The sequence below is a fragment of the Bubalus bubalis genome, chromosome 20 (genome assembly GCF_019923935.1).
Source record: "Bubalus bubalis isolate 160015118507 breed Murrah chromosome 20, NDDB_SH_1, whole genome shotgun sequence".
NCBI classification, from domain to species: Eukaryota; Metazoa; Chordata; class Mammalia; order Artiodactyla; family Bovidae; genus Bubalus; species Bubalus bubalis.
In genome coordinates this window covers 13914571-13941345 of record NC_059176.1, presented here as the reverse complement: position 1 = coordinate 13941345, position 26775 = coordinate 13914571, and the positions used below count along the sequence as shown (strand labels likewise).

Sequence of the window (26775 nt, the reverse complement as noted above, 5' to 3'; positions counted from 1 at the left end):
TGTATAGCAACAAAACTAGCCATTTCCAAATGATATATTCAATACTATAAGGCAAAGGAAAAAGTCATGATATTATGCTTTTACATTTCAATTTTAAGATATATCACACGTAACTCAAGTATCCAATATTTCTACTTTATATCACATAAGATATTTAAGGTTAACTTCTAGTTACAGAGCAATTTACCTACCATTAAGACAGAGGATGATGGATAACGAAGATCTCCACTTATAAAAAGACCCAAAGAGGTGAGGATAACTAAAAAATGATTTGTTAAAACCATATCCACCACCGAGAGCTGTTTGTGCTCTAAAGGAAGAAATCATATAATGGGTTAAAAGATAAGGGAAAAGTGATGTTTTCAGCAAAGCAAAGACATTTCATAAATATTCATCAAATGTTGATGCAAAGGAAAATGTCAAAGATGAAGTCACTGTTAGAGGAATTACCTTCTCCAACTTGGGAATAGATCATATCTGTCAGGTTATACCATTGGGTATCATCATAATCCCAAAATCCAGAAAAGCTGAGGCCTATGTAAACACCTACCATGAGAGAAAAGGGAAATTAAGGCAAGATAACTGCAAAGCGAGTAACTGACTCCTAAGGTGCTAAGGTTTTAGGAAGGAGAGCCTGCATCTGCCCCACCTTCCAGCCTATGCTCCACCCTTGCCCCAACCCCCCAAAGTGAAGTTTGAGTGTCACTTCCCCAAGCATTGGAAAGATAAAGTAACTTGAGTCGTACCACAGTTTAGCCAGCCATCAAATTATTAAGGATTTTGTTTTATATTGAAGGAAATCAGAATATGTTATCCCTAAAATATGCCACTTTGGCATCAGGGTTTTGAGCTGGAGGCAGCTGAGAATCAAGAAATTCAGGAAGAGTTCTCTGCCTCCCTTTTCCTGCTAAAAAGCAGGGCATTTTCTAACCACTTCACCTGTATCAGGAAGTGAAAGTGAAAGTGACTCAGTCATTTTCTACTCTTGACCCCATGGAATATACAGTCCATGGAATTCTCCAAGCCAGAATACTGGAGTGGGTAGTATTCTTCTCCAGGGGATCTTCCCAACCCAGGGATGAAACTGGGATCTCCTGCATTGCAGGCAGATTCTTTACCAGCTGAGCCAAAAGGGAAGCCCAAGAATACTGGAGTGGGTAGCCTATCCCTTCTCCAGTGGATCTTCCCAACCCAGGGATGAAACTGGGATCTCCTGCATTGCAGGCAGATTCTTTACCAACTGAGCTATGAGGGAAGTCCATAAAACCCAGAAGAGAAGAGAGCAATCTTCTCACAAGAGACAGGGAGATGATTCCAAAATGAGTCTGAATAAACAGACTTCACTAAAATAAGTCTTATCTTCCATGAGTCCACCCACAAATTTCCTCATCACTTCACTATTTCTTGTCCCTTGAGGTCTAGACTCCTTTCCTTTGTTAAGATGGTATATTAGCCTCCAAGTTTAACTAGTTCTCTGAGTTTCATTTCTCTTCTGGGAAAAGTACATGCCTTTTCTCCTGCTAATGTCTTGGTTAGTTTGGAGGACCCTAGTCATAACTTATGAGGATACAGGAAGAAATTTTCCTTCCTGATAATATCCTTCTAAGCAAAAATATGTCCCTATTTCAAGAATACAATTATAGTGAACAATACAAAAATTCCAGAGAAAAAGATTAAAATGCAAAACCCAAGAGGGAAGAAATTGTTTGATTTACTTTATTTTTTGAAAGTGATTTGCTTTATTGTGATTTTTAAAGTAGAATAAATTGTTAATAAGGGAATCTATTTGTGGCTCAGATGGTAAAGAATCTGCCTGTAATGCAGGAAACCCCGGTTCAATCACTGGGTCAGGAAGATCTCCTGGAGAAGGGAATGGCTACCTACTCTAGTATTCTTTCCCTTAGAGAAAAGGGAAAGGCTACCCGCTCCAGTATTCTGGCCTGGAGAATTCCATGGACTGTACAGCCCATGGGGTCGCAAAGAGTCAGACACGGCTGAGCAACTTTCACTTTCACTAGTATTCTTGCCTGGAGAATTCCATGGACAGAGGAGCATGGTGGGCTGCAGGCCACAGGGTCACAAAGAGTCAGACACAACTGAGCAACTAACACTTTACTTCATTCAAACTTTGAGAACTTATTAAAAAGAGACTGAACATGTTGCAAATACCAAAACCACTTTGTTCCTTGATCCTTGGCCATAGTAGGAATGTTTAGCGTCTTCTGTGTTTAAATGTGGAACATTAATATGAAGTCTAGTCAACATGCATATAACTATGTGGGTGGTAGAAGGAGCCTGAAGAGAGCTGATAATCTAATGCATATGCTTTGTTTCTAAAAGATGAATGCAGGATCACTCAGACTGTGAAGTGTGTGTTTTAACTCCTAGATCTTTTCTATGTAGGGAAAGATATAGAAGAAAATGCTGTCATCATCCACTTTTTCCGGAAAGAGGAAAGCTAAAGACAAGCTTTGCTTTTCTAAGACAAAAGCTAAGAAAATCACATGACCAGACTCTGGCAAAGTCTAGAAATATTTAATAGAGAGGTAAGTGGTAAAATAAAAGCTTATTCTGGTTGATATTTTAGACTGAAATTAAGTTACACGCTATTCTCTGTGACAAACTGGCCATAATTGTATCTCAGGGTTACAAAAGCTGATGTAGACCATTGCAATGATTTTGGATTTTATTCTAATGGGCAAAGGGAAGCCACTGGAATGTTTGAAGCCAGAAAGTAGTGTGATTTGTTTTACACTTGAGATCATTGTGGTGACTGTTTGGATGGTGGGTTATACTAGGGTTAGAAACAGGGAGACCACTTAAGAGGCTGTGAATTAGTCTCATGGAAAACCATTGTTATCGTGGCCTAAGATTTTACCAGAGGAGAGAAGTGGTCATGCTGAGGATAGACACTGGATGTGGCCTCATCCTGGAATGTCATCAGAGTAAGAACAGTCAAGAGTCTATGTTAAATTTTACATTTGAGTAATTGGACATACATTAGGATGAAAAGTACTAGAGAGGAACAGATTTTAAAGGGAGATGAATCAAGAGTTTTGGCTTAGCTTTGTAATATCAGAGATGCTCATCAGATACCAACAGGAAGTGTAAAACAGACAATTAAGTGTGGGAGTTTGGTCTCAAGGAAGTGGTCAGCACCAGAAATACAAATTCAGGGATCATCAGCCTGAAGGTGGCATTATTACCAAAGGACTAGATTACATTTCTCAGAGAGGATCTGGTACAGTTGAAGACAAAGCCTTATTTCATTGACATGTCAGGGGTCACAACAAATAAGCTGGTTTAGAAAACTAAGGATTGACCAATGAGGTAAGATAAGTGTAACTATAGGTGGTGTAAGAAAGCCAAAAGAATAAAGTGTTCTGTTGAGAAGTAAAGTAGTTAACTGTGTAAAATTCTGCTGGGAGGGAGAGTAGAATGAGGATAATGTTGGAATTGGCAACACGGAGATCATGGGTGACCTTAGAATGAATTGTTTCAGAACAATGGTAGGAACAATCTGATTTGCAGGGGAATGAAGATAAAATAGGAAGGTGGAAAATGTAATGCCATCTACAATAAATTCTTCCAATCATTTTATTTGAAGGGGAACAGAGGGTTGAGGGATGGTGGTAAAGTTAGATAAATGAAGATTTTGGCTAAGATGGAGAATATTAGGGTATGTTTGTATACTAATGCATCTAATCCACTGAGGAGGGACAGAGTGATGATGTATGAGAGAAAGGTAAGAACTGCAGGACAGACGCAGGAGCAAGGTTCTCCAGGTGATTGGAGAGAATGGGATGCAGGACACAAGGGGTGATGGGCAGCGTTAGGCACAGCAGAGACATTTCTCATGATGCAACAGGCAAGAAGGCAAAGTACGCAAGTACTAAAGCAGGTAAGGTGGCAGGTGAGTGCAGAAGCGATGACGGAATGCCTTGTGATCAGTCTTGATCTTCTACATCAAGTTTTAAAGGCACAGCTGAGAGCAGAGAGGGAAATGAGGTGAGGCACAGCATTTGAGGAGTGGGAAGAGGTGTGACCAGGTCACTCTGCAGAATGGGAAAATAAACATCCCAAGGAAGAGAGGTGGGATTTCTGGGTCATTCTGAGTACCCACTTGAGACTTGAAATCATGAATTTACGGTGAGACCAGCTGGTGGAATTTTAAAGAGAGTCTGGTGTGCAACTTTTATCTAGTAATATTCTGCTCTGCCAATGGAGTAGAGGTGGTTTTAATGACAGTTGGGATTATGCAGGCAAGGAAGAAAGAGAAGGACAAAGAAGTCACAGAAGTGTTTACAAAGAGAGACAATTAAAATTATGGTGAAAAAGTAAGGATGTTGAGTAGTGAAAAAAAGTGATGGAGAAAACATATTGATGTCTCCAAGAAATCCAAGAAATGTCAGACTGTGAATACTAGGGCAGGCTGAAAGTACAGAAGGTAGTGCGCAGAGCATGAGATGATTGTAGTGGAGATTTTGGAGGCAATGACAATATCAGAGACAACAAGGTCAAGAAAATGACCACAGAAGTAAGATGGTGGAAAGATCACTGGGGAAGAACAGGCCTTGAAAGCATTGGTCCACATGGGTGGTGAAATCACCAAAAACAGTAACAAAAATAAAGTGAGAGAAAGGTAGGGGTCCAGATGCTAAACTCATCAATGAAAGTGAGTGATGGGAAGGTTGTCATACACTGGCAGCCAAGAATAGTTAGAGGGAGCAAAGTCTGAATTCAAAGGGATTGAACATTTTCAAAGAGAGGACAGGAGTTAATTATTAAGAAGTAGCCCTTAAGGAATGAGGACAATGACCCCTGAGACCCAAACATGTGCCACGCGAGACAGCTGCAGGGAAAAGAATAATAACTGGGATTGGCCAGATTACTCTTTACAGCAATTGAGGGGACCATTCAGAGAAAAGATTAGTAGTATGGGGGAATTTACTGATAACAGACCACATATTCCAATGAATGGATTTGGGAGAATGGAGATGGACAGACGTTTCAGTTCAGTTCAGTTCAGTTGCTCAGTTGTCTCCAACTCTTTGCGACCCCATGAAGTGCAGCACACCAGGTCTCCCTGTCCATTGCCAGCTCCTGGAGTTTGCTCAAACTCATGTCCATTGAGTTGGTGATGCCATCCAACCATCTCATCCTCTCAACCATCCTTATCCTCCTGCCTTCAATCTTTCCCAGCATCAGGGACTTTTCTAATGAGTCAGTTCTTTGCATCAGGTAGCTGAAGTATTGAAGCTTCAGCTTTAGCACCAGTCCTTCCAATGAATATTCAGGACTGATTTCCTTTAGGATGGACTGGTTGGATATCCTTACAGTCCAAGGGGCTCTCAAGAGTCTTCTCCAATACCACAGTTCAAAAGCATCAATTCTTCAGCACTCAGCTGTCTTTATAGTCCAACTCTCACATCCATACATGACTACTGAAAAAACCATACCTTTGACTAGACAGACCTTTGTTGGCAAAGTAATGTCTCTGCTTTTTAATATGCTGTCTAGGTTGATCATAACGTCTTTTTAATTTCATGGCTGCAGTCACCATCTGCAGTGATTTTGGAGCCCCCCAGAATAAAGTCTGTCACTGTTTCCATTGTTTCCCCATCTATTTGCCATGAAGTGATGGGACCAGATGCCACAATCTTAGTTTTCTGAATGTTGTTTGGGTGAAATTAAAGGAAATTCAGAATAGTATGTGGTATAAAGTAGCCAAAAGTGACCTGGAGGCTTGGGTTTCTATAGTGACATAAAATTGGGGTGAGAGGCATGATGGATGTATTAGGAGTGTCATAGAGGAGGAAGATGGGTAATAAGTCCAGACTGGAACATATGGACCATATGAGGCTCCTGGATTCCTGTTCTCACCATTGACTCCATTTGGGATGAAGCCTCATTGGTGTGGAGAGGGCAGGCCTCACAAAGGAATGGTCCATGGCAGCCTGATACTATGGGAACTTATTTTCTGCTTCAGCACACCAGTGGCCAGCTGAGGGAAAAAGTGGGTTCATCTAAAAAAAGGTTTCCAAAACTTTCTTTTCTTGAGATGTTGAAGTGATTGAGTGAGTGAGACCCTGAGGAACTGAGACTTGCCTTCTCTCCTATGATTCTTGGGGGTGTGGCAGGATGCAGAGACTGGCTCCTCTCCTGTGTCTCACAAAAGTATGGCAGGTTTGGACAGAGAAAAGAGGAGGGGGCCCTGGCCTTGCATCCATGGAAGAAAGCTAGAAGAGGAGCTGAGTTTCCATCTGGTTGAGAGAGAGGAAAATGAGACACTGAACAAAATTAGTTCAGTTTCTCACTGAACTAATTCTGCACAAGCAGCCTGGAGCTAGGATAATTAAAAGACTGCAAGTCATTGGAATGCAAAGAAATTTGGGGCAAGGCTATCTATATATCCCTATACCAGCATATATTACTTGAATCTATTACTTTATCATAGTAGGGCAACCTATTGTGCTGTTTTATTCTTTAAAATCATGTTTGTTAGTCATTTTGCTTTAGTCTCCCACATGAATTTTGGTATTGGCTTATCAATTTCCATACACACAAAAATACAGCTGTAATGTTTCTTGGATTTGTATTGAATTGATTGATAAATTTTGAGAGAACTAACATTTTTACATAAAATCTTTTTTAGTCTCTTTTTATAGCCTTCATTAAAATTTTATAATTTCTACACAAGCCTTGCAAGTCTTTTTTGGCTTATTTCTAGGTCCCTATTAGGTTTTATTACTTTCTGAATAGGGTTTTTAAATTTATAATCTTTAATCAGTCTTTAGTGGAGTGGTTTTTATGTACTGTTATGTTTGTCAATTCCATAGCATTCCCATACTTGTTCTGATTGTCTGTTGATTCTTTTGGATTTTTATATAGATACACATATAATCTATGGGTAATAAAATTTGTTTCCTATCTTTTTTTTTTTCCTTTAGAAATATCAGATTTGGGGTCACTGAAGTCATCAATGACCTAAGAAAAACAACCTAGAATAAGACAATTAGTAATTGAAATGTGTAGGATGCTATTAATTATAATAATAATAATAGAAAAACGCTTAACAAAATAATGTGATACCTCAGAACAACTTTACCTATTCACGTGTGGCAGGAATAGAAGATGGGTTAGAACTGCAATGAATTATCTCTTGGAAGAAAGAACATATAATGGAGGACAGAGTATCAAGTGGGGCTTCCCTGGTGGCTCAGATGGTAAAGCATTGAGAGAGTCATTTCCTAGGCAGGTTGATAAGAAGTCTAGGGGTCCCCAAGGAGAGAGGGGTCTAGAATTCTCAAGGAGGAAGAAAGGACAAACTTTTTTTTCCCTTAGGATTATATAACAATAATATATCCTATCTGAGGACAGTCTCTGGATTAAACCTTCTGGCTAATCCTGTTATCTTAAAATGTAAATTATGGGAGTAGGTCTGGTGAGGTCTTTACAACCCCCAGACATTCTTTTGATTCATTGGAGAGTATATAACTCCACTGCTAACACTAGCAACTGCTAACTGCTGCTAACACTGCTAACACTGCCCTCTTCTGATGCCTATGTCAGAAGCTTTCTCTGTCTCTTTTATACTTTAATAAAACTTTATTACACAAAAGCTCTGCGCAATCAAGCCTCCTTCGTCTCTGGCCCTGGATTGAATTCTTCTCCTCTGGAGGCCAAGAATCCCGGCATCTTTTTGTGGTTCAGCAACAACCTTTCAGCATCTGCCTGCAATGAGGGAGACTCGGGTTCGATCCGTGGGTTGGGAAGATATCCTGGAGAAGGAAATGGCAACCTACTCCAGTACTCTTGCCTGGAAAATTCCATGGATGGAGGATCCTGGTAGGCTATAGTCCATGGGGTCGCAAAGAATCAGACACGACTGAGTGACTTCACTTTCTGATAAACCTTTTTATCCTCTGCTGTACAGAAGCAGTGGGTATTTCCAAACATAAATCACCAGAGTATCAAGGAAATTTGGAGAGACATGAAAGTTAGTAGTAACATGGCAAAATGTCACAGAGAAAAAAGTTTATCGCACTAGCAAGCAGACAAGGGAAAATGACAAAGTTCTTAGGTACTTTTAGGAAATATTTTCACTCCATTATGCCTGCATGTTTAACTTGTACTTCCAATTAAACATAACTGTCATATAATACAAAATGCCATTCCCAATTCTGAATAAAGTCACAAACTTACCATCAAATGTTGTGTTCATAACGAAGCCAAGTAATGCCACATCGTTGGCACAGGGACACTTTGTCGTTTTGAGATCTACCACATGTGGATATAATCGCTGGATCATTCTTTTTTTCATCATAGTCCCAAGTTTCCAGTGAAGGATAGGTTCTGTGGAAATCAAGTTTTGGTGTTTAAATTACAGTAACGCTCTGGAAAATAGAACATTACTGCTTTCTTTTTTTCTGTCTTTTTTAAAAATTAAAAAAAAAATAAATTGAAGTATAGCTGATTTATAATGTTGTGTTAATTACTGTTGTACTACAAAATAATTCTTCTATACATACATACCAACATATATATGTGTGCATATACATTTTCTTTTCCATTATGGTTTATCACAAGGTACTGAGTGTAGTTCTCTGTACTATACAATAGGACCTTGTTGTTTATCCAGTCTATATGGATACCCTTTCTATATGAATCAGAAGTTTGCATTTGTTAATCCCAAACTCCCAATCTCTCCTTCTACCCCACCCCTTGGCAACCACCAGTCTATTCTCTATGTCCATGATTCTGTTTCTGTTTCATAGATAGGTTCATTTGTGTCATACTTTAGATTCCACATATAAGTGATATCATATGGTATTTATCTTTCTGACTTACTTCACTTGGTATGATAATTTCTACATGCATGTTTCTGCATCCATGATCCTGCAAAGGGCATTATTTCATTTTTTATGGCTGAGTAATGTTCCATTGTGCACAGGAGCAGTGGCTACGCCAGCATAGGAGCAGCCGAGAGGAACTACCCCATGTCCAAGGTCAGGGGTGGTGGCTGAGAGGAGCTACCCCACATCCAAGGTCAGGGGTGGCGGCCGAGAGGAGATACTCCACGTCCAAGGTAAGGAGCAGTGGCTGCACTTTGCTGGAGCAGCCATGAAGAGATAACCCACATCCAAGGTAAGAGAAACCCAAGTAAGATGGTAGGCGCTGACAGAGGGCATCAGAGGGCACACAGACTGAAACCACAATCACAGACAACTAGCCAATCTGATCACACAGACCACAGCCTTGTCTAACTCAATGAAACTAAGCCATGCCGTGTGGGGCCACCCAAGACAGATGGGTCATGGTGGAGAGGTCTGACAGAATGTGGTCCACTGGAGAAGGGAGTGGCAAACCACTTCAGTATTCTTGCCTTGAGAGTCCCATGAAAAGTATGAAAAGGCAAAAAGATAGGACACTGAAGGATGAACTCCCCAGGTCAGTAGGTGCCCAATATGCTACTGGAAATCAGTAGAGAAATAAATCCAGAAAGAATGAAGGGATGGAGCCAAAGCAAAAACAACATCCAGTTGTGGATGGGACTGGTGATAGAAGCAAGGTCCAATGCTGTAAAGAGCAATATTGCATAGGAACCTGGAATGTTAGGTCCATTAATCAAGGCAAATTGGAAGTGGTCAAACAGGAGATGGCAAGAGTGAATATCGACATTCTAGGAATCAACGAACTAAGATGGACTGGAATGGGTGAATTTAACTCAGATGACCGTTATATCTACTACTGTGGGCAGGAATCCCATAGAAGAAACGGAGTAGCCATCATAATCAACAAAAGAGTATGAAATGCTGTACTTGGATGCAATCTCAAAAATGACAGAATGATCTCTGTTCATTTCCAAGGCAAACCATTCAATATCATGGTAATCCAAGTCTATGCTACGACCAGTAATGCTGAAGAAGCTGAAGTTGAATGGTTCTATGAAGACCTACAAGACCTTCAAGAACTAACACCCTCTAAAAGATGTCCTTTTCATTATAGGGGACTGGAATGCAAAAGTAGGAAGTCAAGAAACACCTGGAGTAACAGGCAAATTTGGCCTTGGAGTACAGAATGAAGCAGGGCAAAGCCTAATAGAGTTTTGCCAAGAGAACGCACTAGTCATAGCACTCTCTTCCAACAACACAAGAGAAGACTTTACACATGGACATCACCAGATGATCAACACTGAAATCAGATTGATTATATTCTTTGCAGCCAAAGACGAAGAAGCTCTATACAGTCAGCAAAAACAAGACCGGGAGCTGACTGTGGCTCAGATCATGAACTCCTTATTGCCAACTTCACACTTAAATTGAAGAAAGTGGGGAAAACCACCAGACCATTCAGGTATGACCTAAATCAAATCCCTTATGACTATACAGTGGAAGTAAGAAATATATTTAAGGGACTAGATCTGATAGAGTGCCTGATGAACTATGGATGGAGGTTCGTGACATTGCACAGGAGACAGGAATCAAGACCATCCCCAAGAAAAAGAAATGCAAAAAAGCAAAATGGCTATCTGAGGAGGCCTTACAAATAGCTGTGAAAAGAAGAGAAGTGAAAAACAAAGGATAAAAGGAACGATATTCCCATTTGAATGCAGAGTTCCAAAGAATAGCAAGGAGAGATAAGAAAGCCTTCCTCAGCAATCAGTGCAAAGAAATAGAGGAAAAGAATAGAATGGGAAAGACTAGAGATCTCTTCAAGAAAATTAGAGATACCAAGGGAATATTTCATGCGAAGATGGGCTCAATAAAGGACAGAAATGGTATGGCCCTAACAGAAGCAAAAGATATTAAGAAGAGGTGACAGGAATACACAGAAGAGCTGTACAAAAAAGACCTTCACAACCCAGATAATCATGATGGTATGATCACTCACACTCACCTAGAGCCAGATATCCTGGAATGTGAAGTCAAATGGGCCTTAGGAAGCATCACTACGAACAAAGCTAGTGGAGGTGATGGAATTCCAGGTGAGCTATTTCAAATCCTAAAAGATGATGCTGTGAAAGTGCTGCACTCAATATGCCAGCAAATTTGGAAAACTCAGCAGTGGCCACAGGACTGGAAAAGGTCGCTTTTCATTCCAATCCCAAAGAAAGGCAATGCCAAAGAATGCTCAAACTACTGCACAATTGCACTCATATCACATTCTGGTAAAGTAATGCTCAAAATTCTCCAAGCCAGGCTTCAGCAATACATGAACCGTGAACTTCCAGATGTTCAAGCTGGTTTTAGAAAAGGCAGAGGAACCCGAGATCAAATCACCAACATCCGCTGGATCATTGAAAAAGCAAGAGAGTTTTAGAAAAACATCTATTTCTGCTTTATTGACTATGCCAAAGCCTTTAAAATGTGGAAAATTCTAAAGGAGATGGGAATACCAGACCACCCGACCTGCCTCTTGAGAAACCTGAATGCAGGTCAGGAAGCAACAGCTAGAACTGGACATGGAACAACAGATGGGTTTCAAATAGGAAAAGGAGTACGTCAAGGCTGTATATTGTTACCCTGTTTATTTAACTTATATGCAGAGTACATTATGAGAAACGCTGGGCTAGAGGAAGCACAAGCTGGAATCAAGATTGCTGGGTGAAATATCAATAACCTCAGATATGCAGATGACATCACCCTTATAGCAGAAAGTGAAGAAGAACTAAAGAGCCTCTTGATGAAAGTGAAAGAGGAGAGTGAAAAAGTTGGCTTAAAGCTCAACATTCAGAAAACTAAGATCATGGCATCTGGTCCCATCACTTCATGGGAAATAGATGGGGAAACAGTGAAAACAGTGGCCGACTTTATTTTTGGGGGCTCCAAAATCACTGCAGATGGTGACTGCAGCCATGAGATTAAAAGATACTTACTCCTTGGAAGGAAAGTTATGACCAACCTAGACAGCATATTAAAAAGCAGAGACATTACTTTGTCAACAAAGGTCTGTCTAGTCAAGGCTATGGTATTTCCTGTAGTCATGTATGGATGTGAGAGTTGGACTATAAAGAAAGCTGAGCACCGAAGAATTGATGCTTTTGAACTGTGGTATTGGAGAAGACTCTTGAGAGTTCCTTGGACTGCAAGGAGCTCCAACCAGTCCATCCTAAAGGAGATCAGTCCTGGGTGTTCATTGGAAGGACTGATGTTGAAGCTGAAGCTCCAATACTTTGGCCACCTGATGCGAAGAGCGGACTCATTTGAAAAGACCCTGATGTTGAGAAAGTTTGAGGGCAGGAGGAGAAGGGGACAACAGAGGATGGGATGGTTGGATGGCATCACCGACTCAATGGACATGAGTTTGGGTAAACTCTGGGAGTTGGTGATGGACAGGGAGGCCTGGTATGCTGTAGTTCATGGGGTCGCAAAGAGTTGGACTTGACTGAGTGACTGAACTGACCTGAACTGAATATTCCATTGTATATTAGTACTGTGTCTTTTTTATCCATTTATCTGTTGATGGACTTTTAAGTTGTTTTCATGCCTTGGCTATTGTAAATAGTGCTGCTATGAACATAGGAGTGCATATATCTTTTTGAATTATAATTTTGTCTGGATTCATGCTCAGGAGTGGGATTGCTAATAATTGGTAATTCTATTGTTAGTTTTCTGAGGAACCTCTATACTGTTCTCCACCAACTGTGTAGGAAGGTTCCACCAACAGTATAAGAAGGTTCCCTTTCTCCACACCCTCTCCAGCATTTAATATATGAAGACTTAAAGAAATATATTTATTTATTTGGTTGTGCTAGGTCTTATTCTTTGATTTTTGTTGTGGCATGAGGAATCTAGTTTCCTGAGCAGGGACTGAACCTGGGCCCCCTGCATTGGCGGCATGGAGTCTTAGCCACTGAACCACCAGGGAAGTCCCTGTAGCCTTTTTAATGATGGCCATTCTGACCAATGGGGCTTCCCTGGTGGCTCAGATGGTGAAGAATCTGCCTACAATTTGGGAGACCTGAGTTCGATCCCTGGGTCAGGAAGATCCCCTGGAGAAGGGAATGGCTACCCACTCCAGTATTCTTGCCTGGAGAATTCCACGGACAGAAGAGCCTGGAAGGCTACAGTCCATGTGGTCACAAAGAGTTGGACATGACTGAGTGATTTGGATTCGCTCTACACCGTTGTGACCAATGAGAAGGTACCTTATTGTAGTTTTGACGTGCATTTCTTAAATAATTCATTATTTCTTTCTTTTAAGGGTTTTAAAGAAATTATGTAAAGGAACTATTCCATTGTTTAAAAAAATAGGTGTATCACCTCATTTTTCATCAGCTAAAAATAGGTTGATTCTTATTTTCCAAAGTATGAGGGATGAAGGTTAATTTCTTTGAAGGGGGCCTGGCAAGGTCATACATCAGAAGAGCATGTGATGTGGGAGATACCTGTTTTGAACATCTTTGGGAAATACAATTGGCCACAGTATCTCTCCCTAAAAATGGCTGGATCACAGGGTTTGCACATTTATAACTTAGAGAATAACTTCTGCTTTGAGAGGCCCCATATTTCCTTTCTGTTCACTTTCCCAATCCCATAGAGACAGCAGGAGATATAGATAAATGAGAACAAATTTGGAACAGCAACAGAGAATGGGAAAAATTGTCATCAGTGGCCAAGACACTTAGAGGGATTTCTGGAAGATACCAAGGAGTCAGGGAGAGACTAACAGGAAAAACCAGTCAGAGGCAAGATATTTCCAACCCCTCAACCCAGCAATCTATTCTTAGATATACAAAGGGTTGGAGCTGGACACAGTCAAAGTTTAAAGCATGAGGAATGGGAGAATTTATTTTTCTGAAAAAAATGAGAAAAGAGAATATAGAAAGTAAGCCAGGACAGTTTGACAGAGTACTGCTGTCTGAATTTCAAAAATAGTCAAAAGACTTTTAAGAACAGAGATACAGTCACTCCATAGCTGTTTACATTTCTGCAACATGAATCTCCTCATCAAATTTTCAATAAAGTCTGCTATAAAACCAAAAACTTAGTATATACTGCAGTTTGGGCAAAGTAAGAAAAAGAACTAAGCTTCCATCTAGGTTGACATAGTGTAGCACAGGTACAGCCAAGAAGGAAAAGTGACACAATTTATAACCAAATTAATTCATCCTGAAATTCAAAGAAATCTGGGGCAAGGTGGCTGACTTTTCAGGTTGTAGCATGTGTGTATGGACAATTAATGAACATAGCTCAGAGGACAGGGAGATTTGAACTTGCATCTGGAACATGACTCCATTGACTTGAAAATGCCTCTTTACTGATGTGCTGTATTTTAAGTGTTTTAGGAATGAAGGAGTGATTAAAAGTCTTCACTGATGAGAAGCTATAAAGGAGACAGAAAAGTGACTGATATGAAGGTGACTGGTGATTGTGATTAACAGCAATTTTAGTGAAGTGGTCTAGGCTGTGAATCAAAGATTAGGAAGTAGAGATAATACTTTTCAACTTCTCTTTTGAATTTAGTAATGAATAAAGATTCCCAGCTGTAACTCTAACCTTAATACTTATTGCTACTTCCCAGTGTTTTCTCCCCATGTCTTCAGCATCTCAGTAAATGATACTGTCATCTACTTGACTGCTCAAGTAAGAAATCTAGGATTCATCCTTAATATCTGTTTCCTTCATCCCCATTCCACCTGGAGGTCATATCAACTCTATTTTCAAACTGTATCCTGAACACTGTGACTTCTCACTGTCTCCACTGCTCATCCCAAGTACTCCAGACCATCTCCTGGGTGGAAAGTGGCAACAACTGCCCACCAATTTCCTTCATTCCATTCTTGTCATCTGCCCTCGAGTCAGTTCTCTACATGGCAGCCAAAGTGATATTTTTAAAAAGAATAAATCAGTATAATTCTCCTGCTTAAAACACTTCAATGGCTTTTCATTATGATTAGAATAAAATCCACACTTTACTGTGACCTCTGCCCATCTGTCTAAACTCATTACACAACACTCTGTCATTTACTGTGCTCCCACGACACTGACTTCCTCTCAGTTCCTCAAACAGATGAATCTCCTTTCTGTAACTGGAAACTTTAAGAACTTTTAATTTTCCACAGTGGCTGCATCAATTTACATTCCCACTGACAGTGCACAAGAGTACTTTTCTCTATATCCTCACCAACACTTGTTATTTGTTGACTTTTTGATGACAGTCATTCTGACAGGTGAGGTAGTCGCTCACTGTGCTTTTGATTTGCATTTCCCTGATGATTAGTGATGCAGAGCATCTTTTCAAGTGCCTGTCAGCCATCTGCATGTCTTCAATGGAAAAATGTCTATTTAGTTCTTCTGCCCATTTAAAAAATAAAGTTGTTTTTATATGGGTTCTTTGTATATTTTGGATGTTAGCCTCTTATCTAATATATTGTTTGCATATATCCTCTCCCACTCAGTAGGTGGCCTTTCTGTTTTGTTGATAATTTCCTTAACCCTGCAAAAGCCTTTTAGTTTGATGAAGTCCCATTTGTTGTTTGTTTCCTTTGTGTGAAGAGAAAGATCAAAATAAATATTGCTGTAAGCTGTTACCCAAGAGTGTACTGCCTCCATTTTCCTCTAGGAGTTTGATAGTTTCAGGTCTCACATTTAAGTCTTTAGTCCATTTTTGAATTACTTTTGAATATGGTGTGAGAAAGTAGTCCAGTTTGATTCTTCTGCCTGTAGCTTTCCAGTTTTCCCAAAACTAATTACTGAAGAAGTTTTCTTTCCCTGCACTGTACTTCTTGCCTCCTTTGTCATAGATTCATTAATCATGTAAGTGTGGGTTCATTTTTGGGCTCTCTTCCATTCCACTGATCTGTGTGTCTGATTTTTGTGCCAGTACCAGAGTTTTAGTTACTATAGCTTTGTAGTACAATTTAAAATCAAGGAGCATTATACCTTTAGCTTTGCTCTTCTTTCTCAAGATTGTTTTGGCTATTTAGGGTCTTCTGTGTTTCCCTACAAATTTCTTAATGATTTGTTCTAGTTCTGTGAAGAATGCCATTGGTATTTTGACAGTGATTGCATTGAATCTGTAAATTGCTTTGGGTGGTATGGTCATTTTAGCAATGTTAATTCTTTTTTTTTTTTTTTTTAATCCATTCAGCCACTGTCTTTTGGTTGGAGTATTTAGTCCATTTAGAGTAAAATTATTGATAGGTATGTATTTATTAGGAGAAGGCAATGGCAACCCACTCCAGTACTTTTGCCTGGAAAATCCCATGGACGGAGGAGCCTGGTAGGCTGCAGTCCATGGGGTCGCTAAGAGTCGGGCATGACTGAGCGACTTCACTTTCACTTTTCATTTTCATGCATTGGAGAAGGAAATGGTAACCCACTCCAGTATTCTTGCCTGGAGAATCCCAGGGACAGAGGAGCCTAGTGGGCTGCCGTCTATGGGGTCGCACAGAGTCAGACATGACTGAAGTGACTTTGCAGCAGCAGCAGTGTGTATTTATTACCACTTTGCTTATACATGATTATTTAAAGTTGATAATCTATTAAGTTTGATGATATCTTAAGTAGGTCTGACTGAGGTTCTTTTCCAATTACTGCCTCTGCACTGGGACTAGGAGCATGTGAGATTTGGTGTGTGTTCTTTAAGAGCAGAGTCTCTGTTTCCTACAGTTCTCTGGCTCTCCCACACACAAGCTGCACTGGGCTTCAAAGCTAGATGTTCTGGGAGCTTGTCTTCCCTGTACATCAGTCTAGGGAGCCCGATGTGGGGTTTGGACCCCTTGCTCCTTAGGGAAGACCTCTGCAATTGTGATTATCCTCCCATTTGTGGGTTGCCTACATGGAGGTATTGGTTTTGGCTCTACAGTGACTCTATCCCCCCTCCTACTCATCTTGTGGTTCCTTCTTTAAATGTTTACTTGTGGGAAATCTTTTCTGCTAATCTTCTGTTCACTCCATAGACAGTTACTCTGTAAATAGTTGTAATTTTGGTGTGCCTATGGGAGGAGGTGGGCTCAGGGTTTTCCTGCTTTATTTTGGCCCTGAATCATCATTACTTTTCTTAAAGCTACCCAGGTGACTCTTTCCATAAGATGAAATTATTTATTTTTACTCTGGGCTTCCCTGGTGGCTCAGAGCGTAAAGAATCTGCCTACAATGCAGGAGACCTGGGTTCAATCCACTAGCAACCCACTCCAGTATTCTTGCCTGGAGAATTCCATGGACAAAGGAGCCTGGTGGGCTACAGTCCACAGGGTCACAAAGAGTCAGACACAATTGAGCAACTAACACTTTCACTCTCACTCTGCATTCCACATAGCATTGTATCAAAGTGGGAGCAAACGAATAAACATGAAAAGGGAAGGTGAGGAAAATGAGGATAAATACAAAATCCAGGACTGAGGTTTTTTCCTATATGCAACAGAGTCACAAAGAGTCAGACACGACTTAGTGACTGAACAGCAATAGCACTATCAGTTCAGTTCATTTGCTCAGTCACGTCTGACTCTTTGCGACCCCATGGACAGCAGCACGCCAGGCCTCCATGTCCATCACCAACTCCTGGAGCCTACTCAAACTCATGTCCATTGACTTGGTGATGCCATCCAACCATCTCATCCTCTGATGTCCCCTTCTCCTCCTGACTTCAATCTTTCCTAGCATCAGGGTCTTTTCCAATGAGTCAGTTCTTTGCATCAGATGGCCAAAGTATTGGAGTTCCAGCTTCAGCTTCACTCCTTCCAATGAATATTCAGGACTGATTTCCTTTAGGATTGACTGGTTGGATCTCCTTGCAGTCCAAGGGACTCAAGAGTCTTCTCCAATACCACAATTTAAAAGCATCAATTCTTCAGTGCTCAACTTTCTTTATAGTCCAACTCTCACACCCATACATTACTAAAATGCACTATAGGTGATCCAAAAAATTGGGCAATCAATCAGACAAGTGAAAAAGAAAACCCTAATCAGTTATATTCCTCAGCGTTCATAAACTTAAAACAAGCAATTTTTTAATGAAAAAATACAAATGTTCTTACTAACACTGAACAAAACTTTTTGCTTGATGGTTCTCATAGAGTGTGATGCAATAAATACTACCTTCTATAATATCTCTACAAAAGATGCAAAAACTGACTTTATAAAGCCATTGTTTATGATGACCTCCAATATGGCTATAGAAAAAATATAATTCCATATTTCTATACCACTCTTTTGTTGTTGTTCAGTTGCTCAATTGGGTCCAACTTTTTGCGACCCCATGGACTGCAGTGCACTTCTGTAGTGATTAGGTGATGGCTTCTCTGTCCATCACCTACTCCCAGAGCTTGCTCAAACTCATGTCCATTGAGTTGGTGATGCCATCCAACCATCTCATCCTCTGTTGTCCCCTTCTCCTCCTGCCTTCAATCTTCCCCAGCATTAGGGTCTTTTCCAATGAGTCAGCCCTTCACATCAGGTGGCCAAAGTATTGGAGCTTCAGCTTCAGCATCAGTCCTTCCAATGAATACTCAGGGTTGATTTCCTTTAGGATTGACTGATTTGATCTCCTTCCTGTCCAAGGGACTCTCAAGAGTCTTCTCTAGCACCACAGTTTGAAGGCATCAATTCTTCAGTGCTCAACCTTTCTTATTGTCCAGATCTCACATCCATAAGTGACTACTGGAAAAACCATAGCTTTGACTAGATGGACCTTTGTTGGAAAAGTAACGTCTCTGCCTTTTAATGACACTGTCTAGGTTTGTCATTGCTTTTCTTCCAAGGAGCAAGCGTCTTTTAATTTCATGGCTGCAGTAACCATCTGCAGTGATTTTGGAGCCCCCCAAAATAAAGTCAGCCACTGTTTCCACTCTTTCCCCATCTATTTGCCATGAAGCGATGGGACCAGATGCCATGATCTTCATTTTTTGAACATTGAGTTTTTTTTTTTTTTTAATTTTATTTTATTTTTAAACTTTACATAACTGTATTAGATTTGCCAAATATCAAAATGAATCCGCCACAGGTATACATGTGTTTCCCATCCTGAACCCTCCTCCCTCCTCCCTCCCCATTCCATCCCTCTGGGTCGTCCCAGTGCACCAGCCCCAAGCATCCAGTATCGTGCATCGAACCTGGACTGGCAACTCTTTTCATACATGATATTTTACATGTTTCAATGCCATTCTCCCAAATCTTCCCACCCTCTCCCTCTCCCACAGAGTCCATAAGACTGTTCTATACATCAGTGTCTCTTTTGCTGTCTCGTACACAGGGTTATTGTTACCATCTTTCTAAATTCCATATATATGCATTAGTATACTGTATTGGTGTTTTTCTTTCTGGCTTACTTCACTCTGTATAATAGGCTCCAGTTTCATCCACCTCATTAGAACTGATTCAAATGTATTCTTTTTAATGGCTGAATAATACTCCATTGTGTATATGTACCACAGTTTTCTTATCCATTCATCTGCTGATGGACATCTAGGTTGCTTCCATGTCCTGGCTATTATAAACAGTGCTGCGATGAACATTGGGGTACACGTGTCTCTTTCCCTTCTGGTTTTCTCAGTGTGTATGCCCAGCAGTGGGATTGCTGGATCATAAGGCATGTCTATTTCCAGTTTTTTAAGGAATCTCCACACTGTTCTCCATAGTGGCTGTACTAGTTTGCATTCCCACCAACAGTGGAAGAGGGTTCCCTTTTCTCCATGAACATTGAGTTTTAAGCCAGCTTTTTCACTCTCCTCTTCCACCTTCATCAAGAAGCTCTTTAATTCCTCTTTGCTTTCTGCCCTAAGGGTGGTGTCATCTGTGTATCTGAGGTTATCGATATTTCTCCTGGAAATCTTGATTCTAGTCTGTGATTCATCCAGCTTAGCATTTCTCATGATGCACTCTGCATGTAAGTTAAATAAGCTGGGTGACAATATACAGCCTCGACACACTGTTTTCCCAATTTGGACCCAGTCTGTTCCATGTCTGGTTCTAACTGTTGCTTCTTGACCTGCATACTGATTTTTCAGGAGGCAGGTAAAGGTGGTCTGGTATTCCCATCTCTTGAATTTTCCACACTTTGTCACAATCTACACAGCCAAAGGCTTTAGCAGAGTCAATGAAGCAGAAGTAGATGTTTTTCTGGAATTCTCTAGCTTTTTCTATGATCCAATAGATGTTGGCAATTTGATCTCTGGTTCCTCTGCCTTTTCTAAATCCAGCTTGTACATCTGGAACTTCTCAGTTCACATACTATTGAAGCCTAGCTTGAAGGATTTTGAGCATTACTTTGCTAGCATGTGAAATGAATACAATTGTGTGGTAGTTTGAACATTCTTTGGCATTGACCTTCTTTGGGATTGGCTTCCCTGGTAGCTCAGATGGTAAAGAATCTGCCTGCAATGCATGAGACCCCAGTGATTCCTGGGTTGGGAAGATCCCCTGGAGAGGAGATAAATTACCCATTCCAGTATTCTTGGGGTTCTTTGTTGGCTTAGATGGTAAAGAATCTGCCTGCAATGCGGGAGATGTGGGTTTGATGCCTGGGTTGGGAAGATCCCCTGGAGGAGGGGATGGCAACCACACTTGGCAGACCTTTATTAAAAATTACCCATGTATATTTAAATCTTTGCCTCATCAGATTGTGAGCCCTTGAAGAGTCATGATTATTTCTTAACTATCTCTAGCACTTAGCAGAGTACAGCATATCATAGTTTACAAAATTTGTTGAAAGAATAATACAACTTTTGCTTTACTTTTACCTCCTGGCATTTACCTCGAACAGTATCCAGTAGTGTTCCTTCAGTGGTATAAATATTTAATCCATATTGTAAAGTGATTCTTACTAACCATTCTTCTACAGCTGCAATATCTGAAAACAAAAGGCAAGCAATTAGTTTTTTTTGTACATCATGTTGGTGAAATTTAAGACTATTCGAACCTGGATCTCCTGCCTGACAGGCAGATTCTTTACCATCTGAGCCACCAGGAAAGACCCATATGAACATTACTAACAACAATTACCTTTTATTTCCCTATCATTTTGATTGAACTTATATATGTTTTACTATAAACATTTTGATGATAAAATAAGGACAGAAGAATTATGACGTGATCTTATCAACAGAGTAATGAACCCAGAGAAAAATATTTTAGAGCATAATTTTTCTTGAGAGCTGTTGTAACTTGGTAAGAAGCAAATTGTGATACTTCAAGTGAAATTGTGTAATACTTTTTGAAAGCAGACCATGGTTAATTAAAATACTTAGCATATCAGAAGTTTCCTGGTTGTCCAGTGGATAGGACTGTTTCGCTGCTGAGGGAACCAGTAGAGTTCAATCTCTGGTTGGGCAAAAAAAGGCTAATAAAATTGAAAGGAGAAATAAATCCACACAACTATAGCTGGTCCCTTCAACACTCCTCTTTAAGTAACTGACAAAATCAGTGAGGATATAGAAAAGCTGAATAACACTATCAACCAACTGATCCAATCGACTTTAATAGAACACTCTATTAAAAAAGAACTTTTTAATAGTACTTTTTTTTTCCAAGTGCACAGGGAAGATTCACCAAATGATCATGCAAAATATATTCTCAGAACATAATAGAGTCAATCTAGAAGAATCAGTAACAGAAAGATATTTGGAACATTCCCAGATATATGGACATTGTACAACAGAATTCTAAATAACACATGTCAAAGAGAAAGTGACATGGGGAATTAAAAAATAATTTGAATTGAAAGAAAATGAAAACACAACATACAAAAATTTATGAGATGCAGATAAAGCAGTGCTGAAGAGAAATATATAGTGGTAAAATATTTATATTAAAAAAGAAAGATCTCAAATCTGTTATCTGAAGCAGTAGTAACAGCCTTATAAAGTGTCAAAGAGTAAATATTTAGGTCTTCGTGGGCCATGTGGTCTCTGTCTCAACACTTCAACTCTGCCATGGTAGCACACAAGCAGCTATAGAAAACATAAATAAATGAGCATGGCTGTGTTCCAATAAAGCTAATTTACAAAGCAGGCAGCAGACCGGATTTGGCCTGGAAACTGTAGTTTGTCAACCCCTGATCTAAAGGTTCCCAACTTAAGAAATTATGGAAAAAAAGCAGCAAATAAAATGTAAAGGAAGTAGAAGCATGATATAAAGAGTAAAATCAATGAAATGAATAGAAAAACAATAGCCATAATCAATGAAATCTAAAGATGCTTCTTTGAAAGGATCAATAAAATTGATGAATTTCTACCAGACTAATCAAGAAGGAAATACAGATGCAAATTACTCATATTAGAGATGAAATATGGCACATCACTACAGACTCTTTATGGTTAATGAAAGAACACCACAAAAACTTTTATGTTATAAATTCAACAACTTAGATGAAATGAAGTTTCTTAAAAGATACAAACTGCTAAAACTCACTTCAGAATAAATAGAAACTTTGAGTACTTCCATATCTATTAAGGAAATTGAATTTGTAGTTAAAATCTTCACACAAAGAAAACTCCACACCCAGAAATCTCCACTGGTGGTGAATCCCAAACATTTAATGGGCTTCCCTAGTAGCTCAGATGGTAAAGAATCTGCCAGCAATGGGAGAGATCTGGGTTTGGTCTCTGGGCTGGGAAGGTCCCCTGGAGAAGGGAACAGCAACCAACTCCAGTATTCTTGCCTGGAGAATTCCGTAGACAGAGGAGCCTGGCAGGCTATAGTCTATGGGGTCACCAAGAGTCAGACACAACTGAGTGACTTTCACTTTCATATAAAAATTCTTACATAATATAGGGGGGAACTCTGCTCAACTCATATTTATTTATATATCTCCCTTAAAAGCCTGCAAATTTACTTTCTGACCAGATACTTACCAGTCAGGATTTCAAAAATCACAACAAGCAAATCAAACACCTGTGAGATTCTGGCAGCGCCCTCCTGTGTTTCATTTTGGCAATTAAACCAGAACTCCCTTTCAAAGAAGCTTCTGTGCTGTATTTCCTAGAATGAAGCTCATTGTTTTTCCACTTGAACTCACCCACTTGAAAAGCAGACCCCAAAACCAAGAACTCAGTCCCAATATCACCACATAAATCATTTTAATTCTAGCAATTGTACAATTAATGACCCCCAAAACTGCACCCCACTCCAGTACTCCTGCCTGGAAAATCCCATGGACGGAGGAGCCTGGTGGCTGCAATCCATGGGGTCGCTGAGGGTCGGACACGACTGAGCGACTTCACTTGCACTTTTCGCTTTCATGCATTGGAGAAGGAAATGGCAACCCACTCCAGTGTTCTTGCCTGGAGAATCCCAGGGACGGGGGAGCCTGGTGGGCTGCTGTCTATGGGGTCACAGAGTAGGACACGACTGAAGTGACTTAGCAGCAGCAGCAGCAAAACTCCTTTATTTAACAGAATGTTTCAAGGCAAGGTAAAATTTCTAACATCCCTGTCAGCATCTGCCAAATGTCTTCTGTGGGAATCAGTAATATTTCACCCTTAAAGTCCTGGAGATGACCCCACCTGGCAAGCAGAGCCAAATCCTACCAGGGAGTAATATGGACAAAGAGCTCCTTGCTGGTCCCAGAACTGCTGTCAGACCCAGAAACAATAAAATTACTCCTTACTCATAAACACTGTCCAACAGAGAGGCTAACATAAAACTTAGAAGCCCATCTTTCTGCACAGGTTTCTGGATAAAAATGTGTTTTTTTTTTTAAACTCTGTGATTCAGACCAAAAGATTATTATTAAAAAGAAAATCAAGAAATGGAAACAAGTTTCTAGTAAAAGCTTCCTAGAAGACAGATTCCAATATGATAAAAATGATCTAGATAAGTTCTTTTGTCTAGAGGAATGCAATATTATCAGTCCCTTTCACAAGCCCTCCTGAATCTCCTTAGTAGACAACATTTCAACTCAGAAATCCAAGTGAAAATTCCTTTGAAAAGAAAGAAGTGACGTGGCTGGGAAACCACGTGCACCTTGGCGAACATTTTCCTACCCACCAAGAGCTTGGGCTGGTCAAAGACATTCTTGAAGTCATCGGGAACAGAGGATTGGAGATTTGGTGTCTGAGCCCATGTGTTCTGGGTTCCATATCTGGGGCTCAAGAGCCAACAGGATCCTGTGGGACTCATGTAAGGTTTTCCAAGGCGATTAAGATTCTAAAGTTCCTAAAGCTCAGTAAGAACTCAAGGCTGGTATCACCTGTGCTGGGCTTCCTTGACTCCTCCCAAAGTTCTGCGCACCCTTGGTTTTCAACTTAAAGCTGAGCACTTTAAGCACTTTAAGCACCAATGTTCATCAGCCCCAGCATCCTAAACAGCTGAGCAATTCATGTGAAAAAGCATTCGTGTCGTCGTGTCGTGAAGTCGCTCAGTTGTGTCCGACTCTGCGACCTCAGGGACTGTAGCCTACCAGGCTCCTCCCTCCATGGGATTCTCCAGGCAAGAGTACTGGAGTGGGTTGCCATTTCCTTCTCCAGGGAATCTTCCCAACCCAGGGACTGAACCTGGGTCTCCTGCATTCCAGGCAGACGCTTTAACCTCTGAGCCACCAGGGAAGCATTACCAGATACCAAAACGAAATAAAAACATTACAAGAAAATAAAACGCCAGATTGATAATTCTAAGAACCCGCTAGCCAAATGAGTCCAGCAATACACAAAAAGGATAATGCATCATAACTAAGAGTTGTTTATCTTAGTATTGCAAGGCTGGTTCAGAATTCAACATAAATCAATGGAATCCTCCATATCAAGAGATGAAAGAAAAAACTCCTTATAATCATCTCAATAGATTCAGAAAGAGCATTTAACAAAATTCAACACCAATTCATGAACTCAGCAAATTAGAAATAGAAGGGAACTTCCTTAGCCTAATAAAGGGCATCTACAAAATACTTACATATAACAACACCTTAACTAATGAGGAAAGGTTGAATATTCTCTCCCGAAGTTGGAAACAAGGCAGTGATATGCTCTCTCATCATTCCTACTTAGCATTGTACTGGAGTTCCCATCAATACAATAAGGCAAAAATAAAGAAGTACATAAGAAAATAAATATGTAAATTAAAAAATGAATACATATTAGAATGGAAGAAATGAACTTATCTCTATTTCTAGATGGATGATTATCCATGTAGAAAATCCCAAAGAGTATAAAAGGCTGTGCATGTGTGTTAAGTCACATTAGTTGTGTCTGATTTTTGCAACACTGTGGACCATCAGGATCCTCTGTCCATGGGATTCTCCAGGCAAGAATACTGGAGTGGGTTCCCGTGCCCTCCTCCAGAGGATCTTCCCGATTCAGGGATCGAACCAGTGTCTTTTGTCTCCTGCATTGGCAGGTGGGCTCTTTACCACTAGCACTGCCTGGGAAGCCCCATACAAAAGGCTACTTGAATTAATAAGTAAATTGAGCAAGGTTGCAAAATATAAGGTCACATTACAAAAATCATTTGTATATTTATATATTATCAATCAGTTCAGTTGCTCAGTCCTGTCCAACTCTTTGCAACCCCATGGACTGCAGCATGACAGGCTTCCCTGTCCATCACCAACTCCCAGGGTTTACTCAAACTCATGTCCATTGAGTTGGTGATGCCACCCAACCATTTCATCCTCTGTTGTCCCCTTCTCCTCCCACCCTCAATCTTTCCCAGTATCAGGGTCTTTTCAAATGAGTCAGTTCTTCAAATCAGGTGACCAAAGTATTGGAGTTTCAGCTTTAGCATAAGTCCTTCCAATGAATATTCAGGACTGATTTCCTTTGGGATGGACTGGTTGATCTCCTTGCAATCCAAGGGACTCTCAAGGTCTTCTCCAACACCAAAGTTCAAAAGCATTAATTCTTCGGTGCTCAGCTTTCTTCACAGTCCAACTCTCACATCCATACATGACCACTGGAAAAACCATAGCTGTGACTAGATGGATCTTTGTTGGCAAAGTAATGTCTCTGCTTTTTAATATGCTGTCTCAGTTGGTTATAACTTTTCTTTCAAGGAACAAGCATCTTTTAATTTCATGGCTGCAGTCACCATCTGCAGTGATTTTGGAACCCCCCAGAATAAAGTCAGTCACTGTTTCCATTGTTTCGCCATCTATTTCCCATGAAGTGATGGGACTGGATGCCATGATCTTAGTTTTCTGAATGTTGAGCTTTAAGCCAACTTTTTCACTCTCCTCTTTCACTTTCATCAAGAGGCTTTTTAGCTCCTCTTCACTTTCTGCCATAAGGGTGATGTCATCTGCATATCTGAGGTTATTGATATTTCTCCCAGGATTCTTGATTCCAGCTTGTGCTTCAGCCAGCCCAGTGTTTCTCATGAAGTATTCTGCATATAAGTTAAATAAGCAGGGTGATAATGTACAGCCTTGACGTACTCCTTTTCCTATTTGGAACCAGTCTGTTGTTCCTTGTCCAGTTCTAACTGTTGCTTCCTGACCTGCATACAGATTTCTCAAGAGGCAGGTCAGGTGGTCTGGTATTCCCATCTCTTTCAGAATTTTCCACATTTTGTTGTGATCCACATAGTTCAAAGGCTTTGGCATAGTCAATAAAGCAGAAATAAATGTTTATCTGGAACTCTCTTGCTTTTTCAACAATCCAACAAATAACAATTGGAAACTAAGATATTAAAAATAACCATTTAAAGTAATACCAAACCCATGAAATACTTAGATACAAAATTTTAAAAAGCATAGGCACTATTTCTATACTGAAAACCACAAAACCCTGATGAAATAAATCAGTGGAGATGTAAATAAATGGAGAGATATACTAAGTCCATGGATTGGAAGATTGAATAGTGTTAAGATGTCAGTTCTCCCTAACAAATCTATAGATTC

General features: G+C 40.1%; 1 protein-coding gene and 1 non-coding gene across 2 annotated transcripts in view; both read right to left on the bottom strand.

Annotated features, from left to right (window-relative positions):
• CATSPERB (cation channel sperm associated auxiliary subunit beta) overlaps window positions 1–26775 on the bottom strand; it is a 127527-nt gene that overhangs the window by 80068 nt on the left and 20684 nt on the right. The window contains 4 exon segments of the mRNA XM_044932981.2: window positions 192–310; window positions 451–546; window positions 8206–8355; window positions 20698–20793. Coding sequence (XP_044788916.2) covers window positions 192–310; window positions 451–546; window positions 8206–8355; window positions 20698–20793 — 461 coding nt within the window.
• Window positions 24416–24487, bottom strand: TRNAS-GGA. The gene has a single exon. It is a non-coding gene; the product is annotated as a tRNA-Ser (tRNA).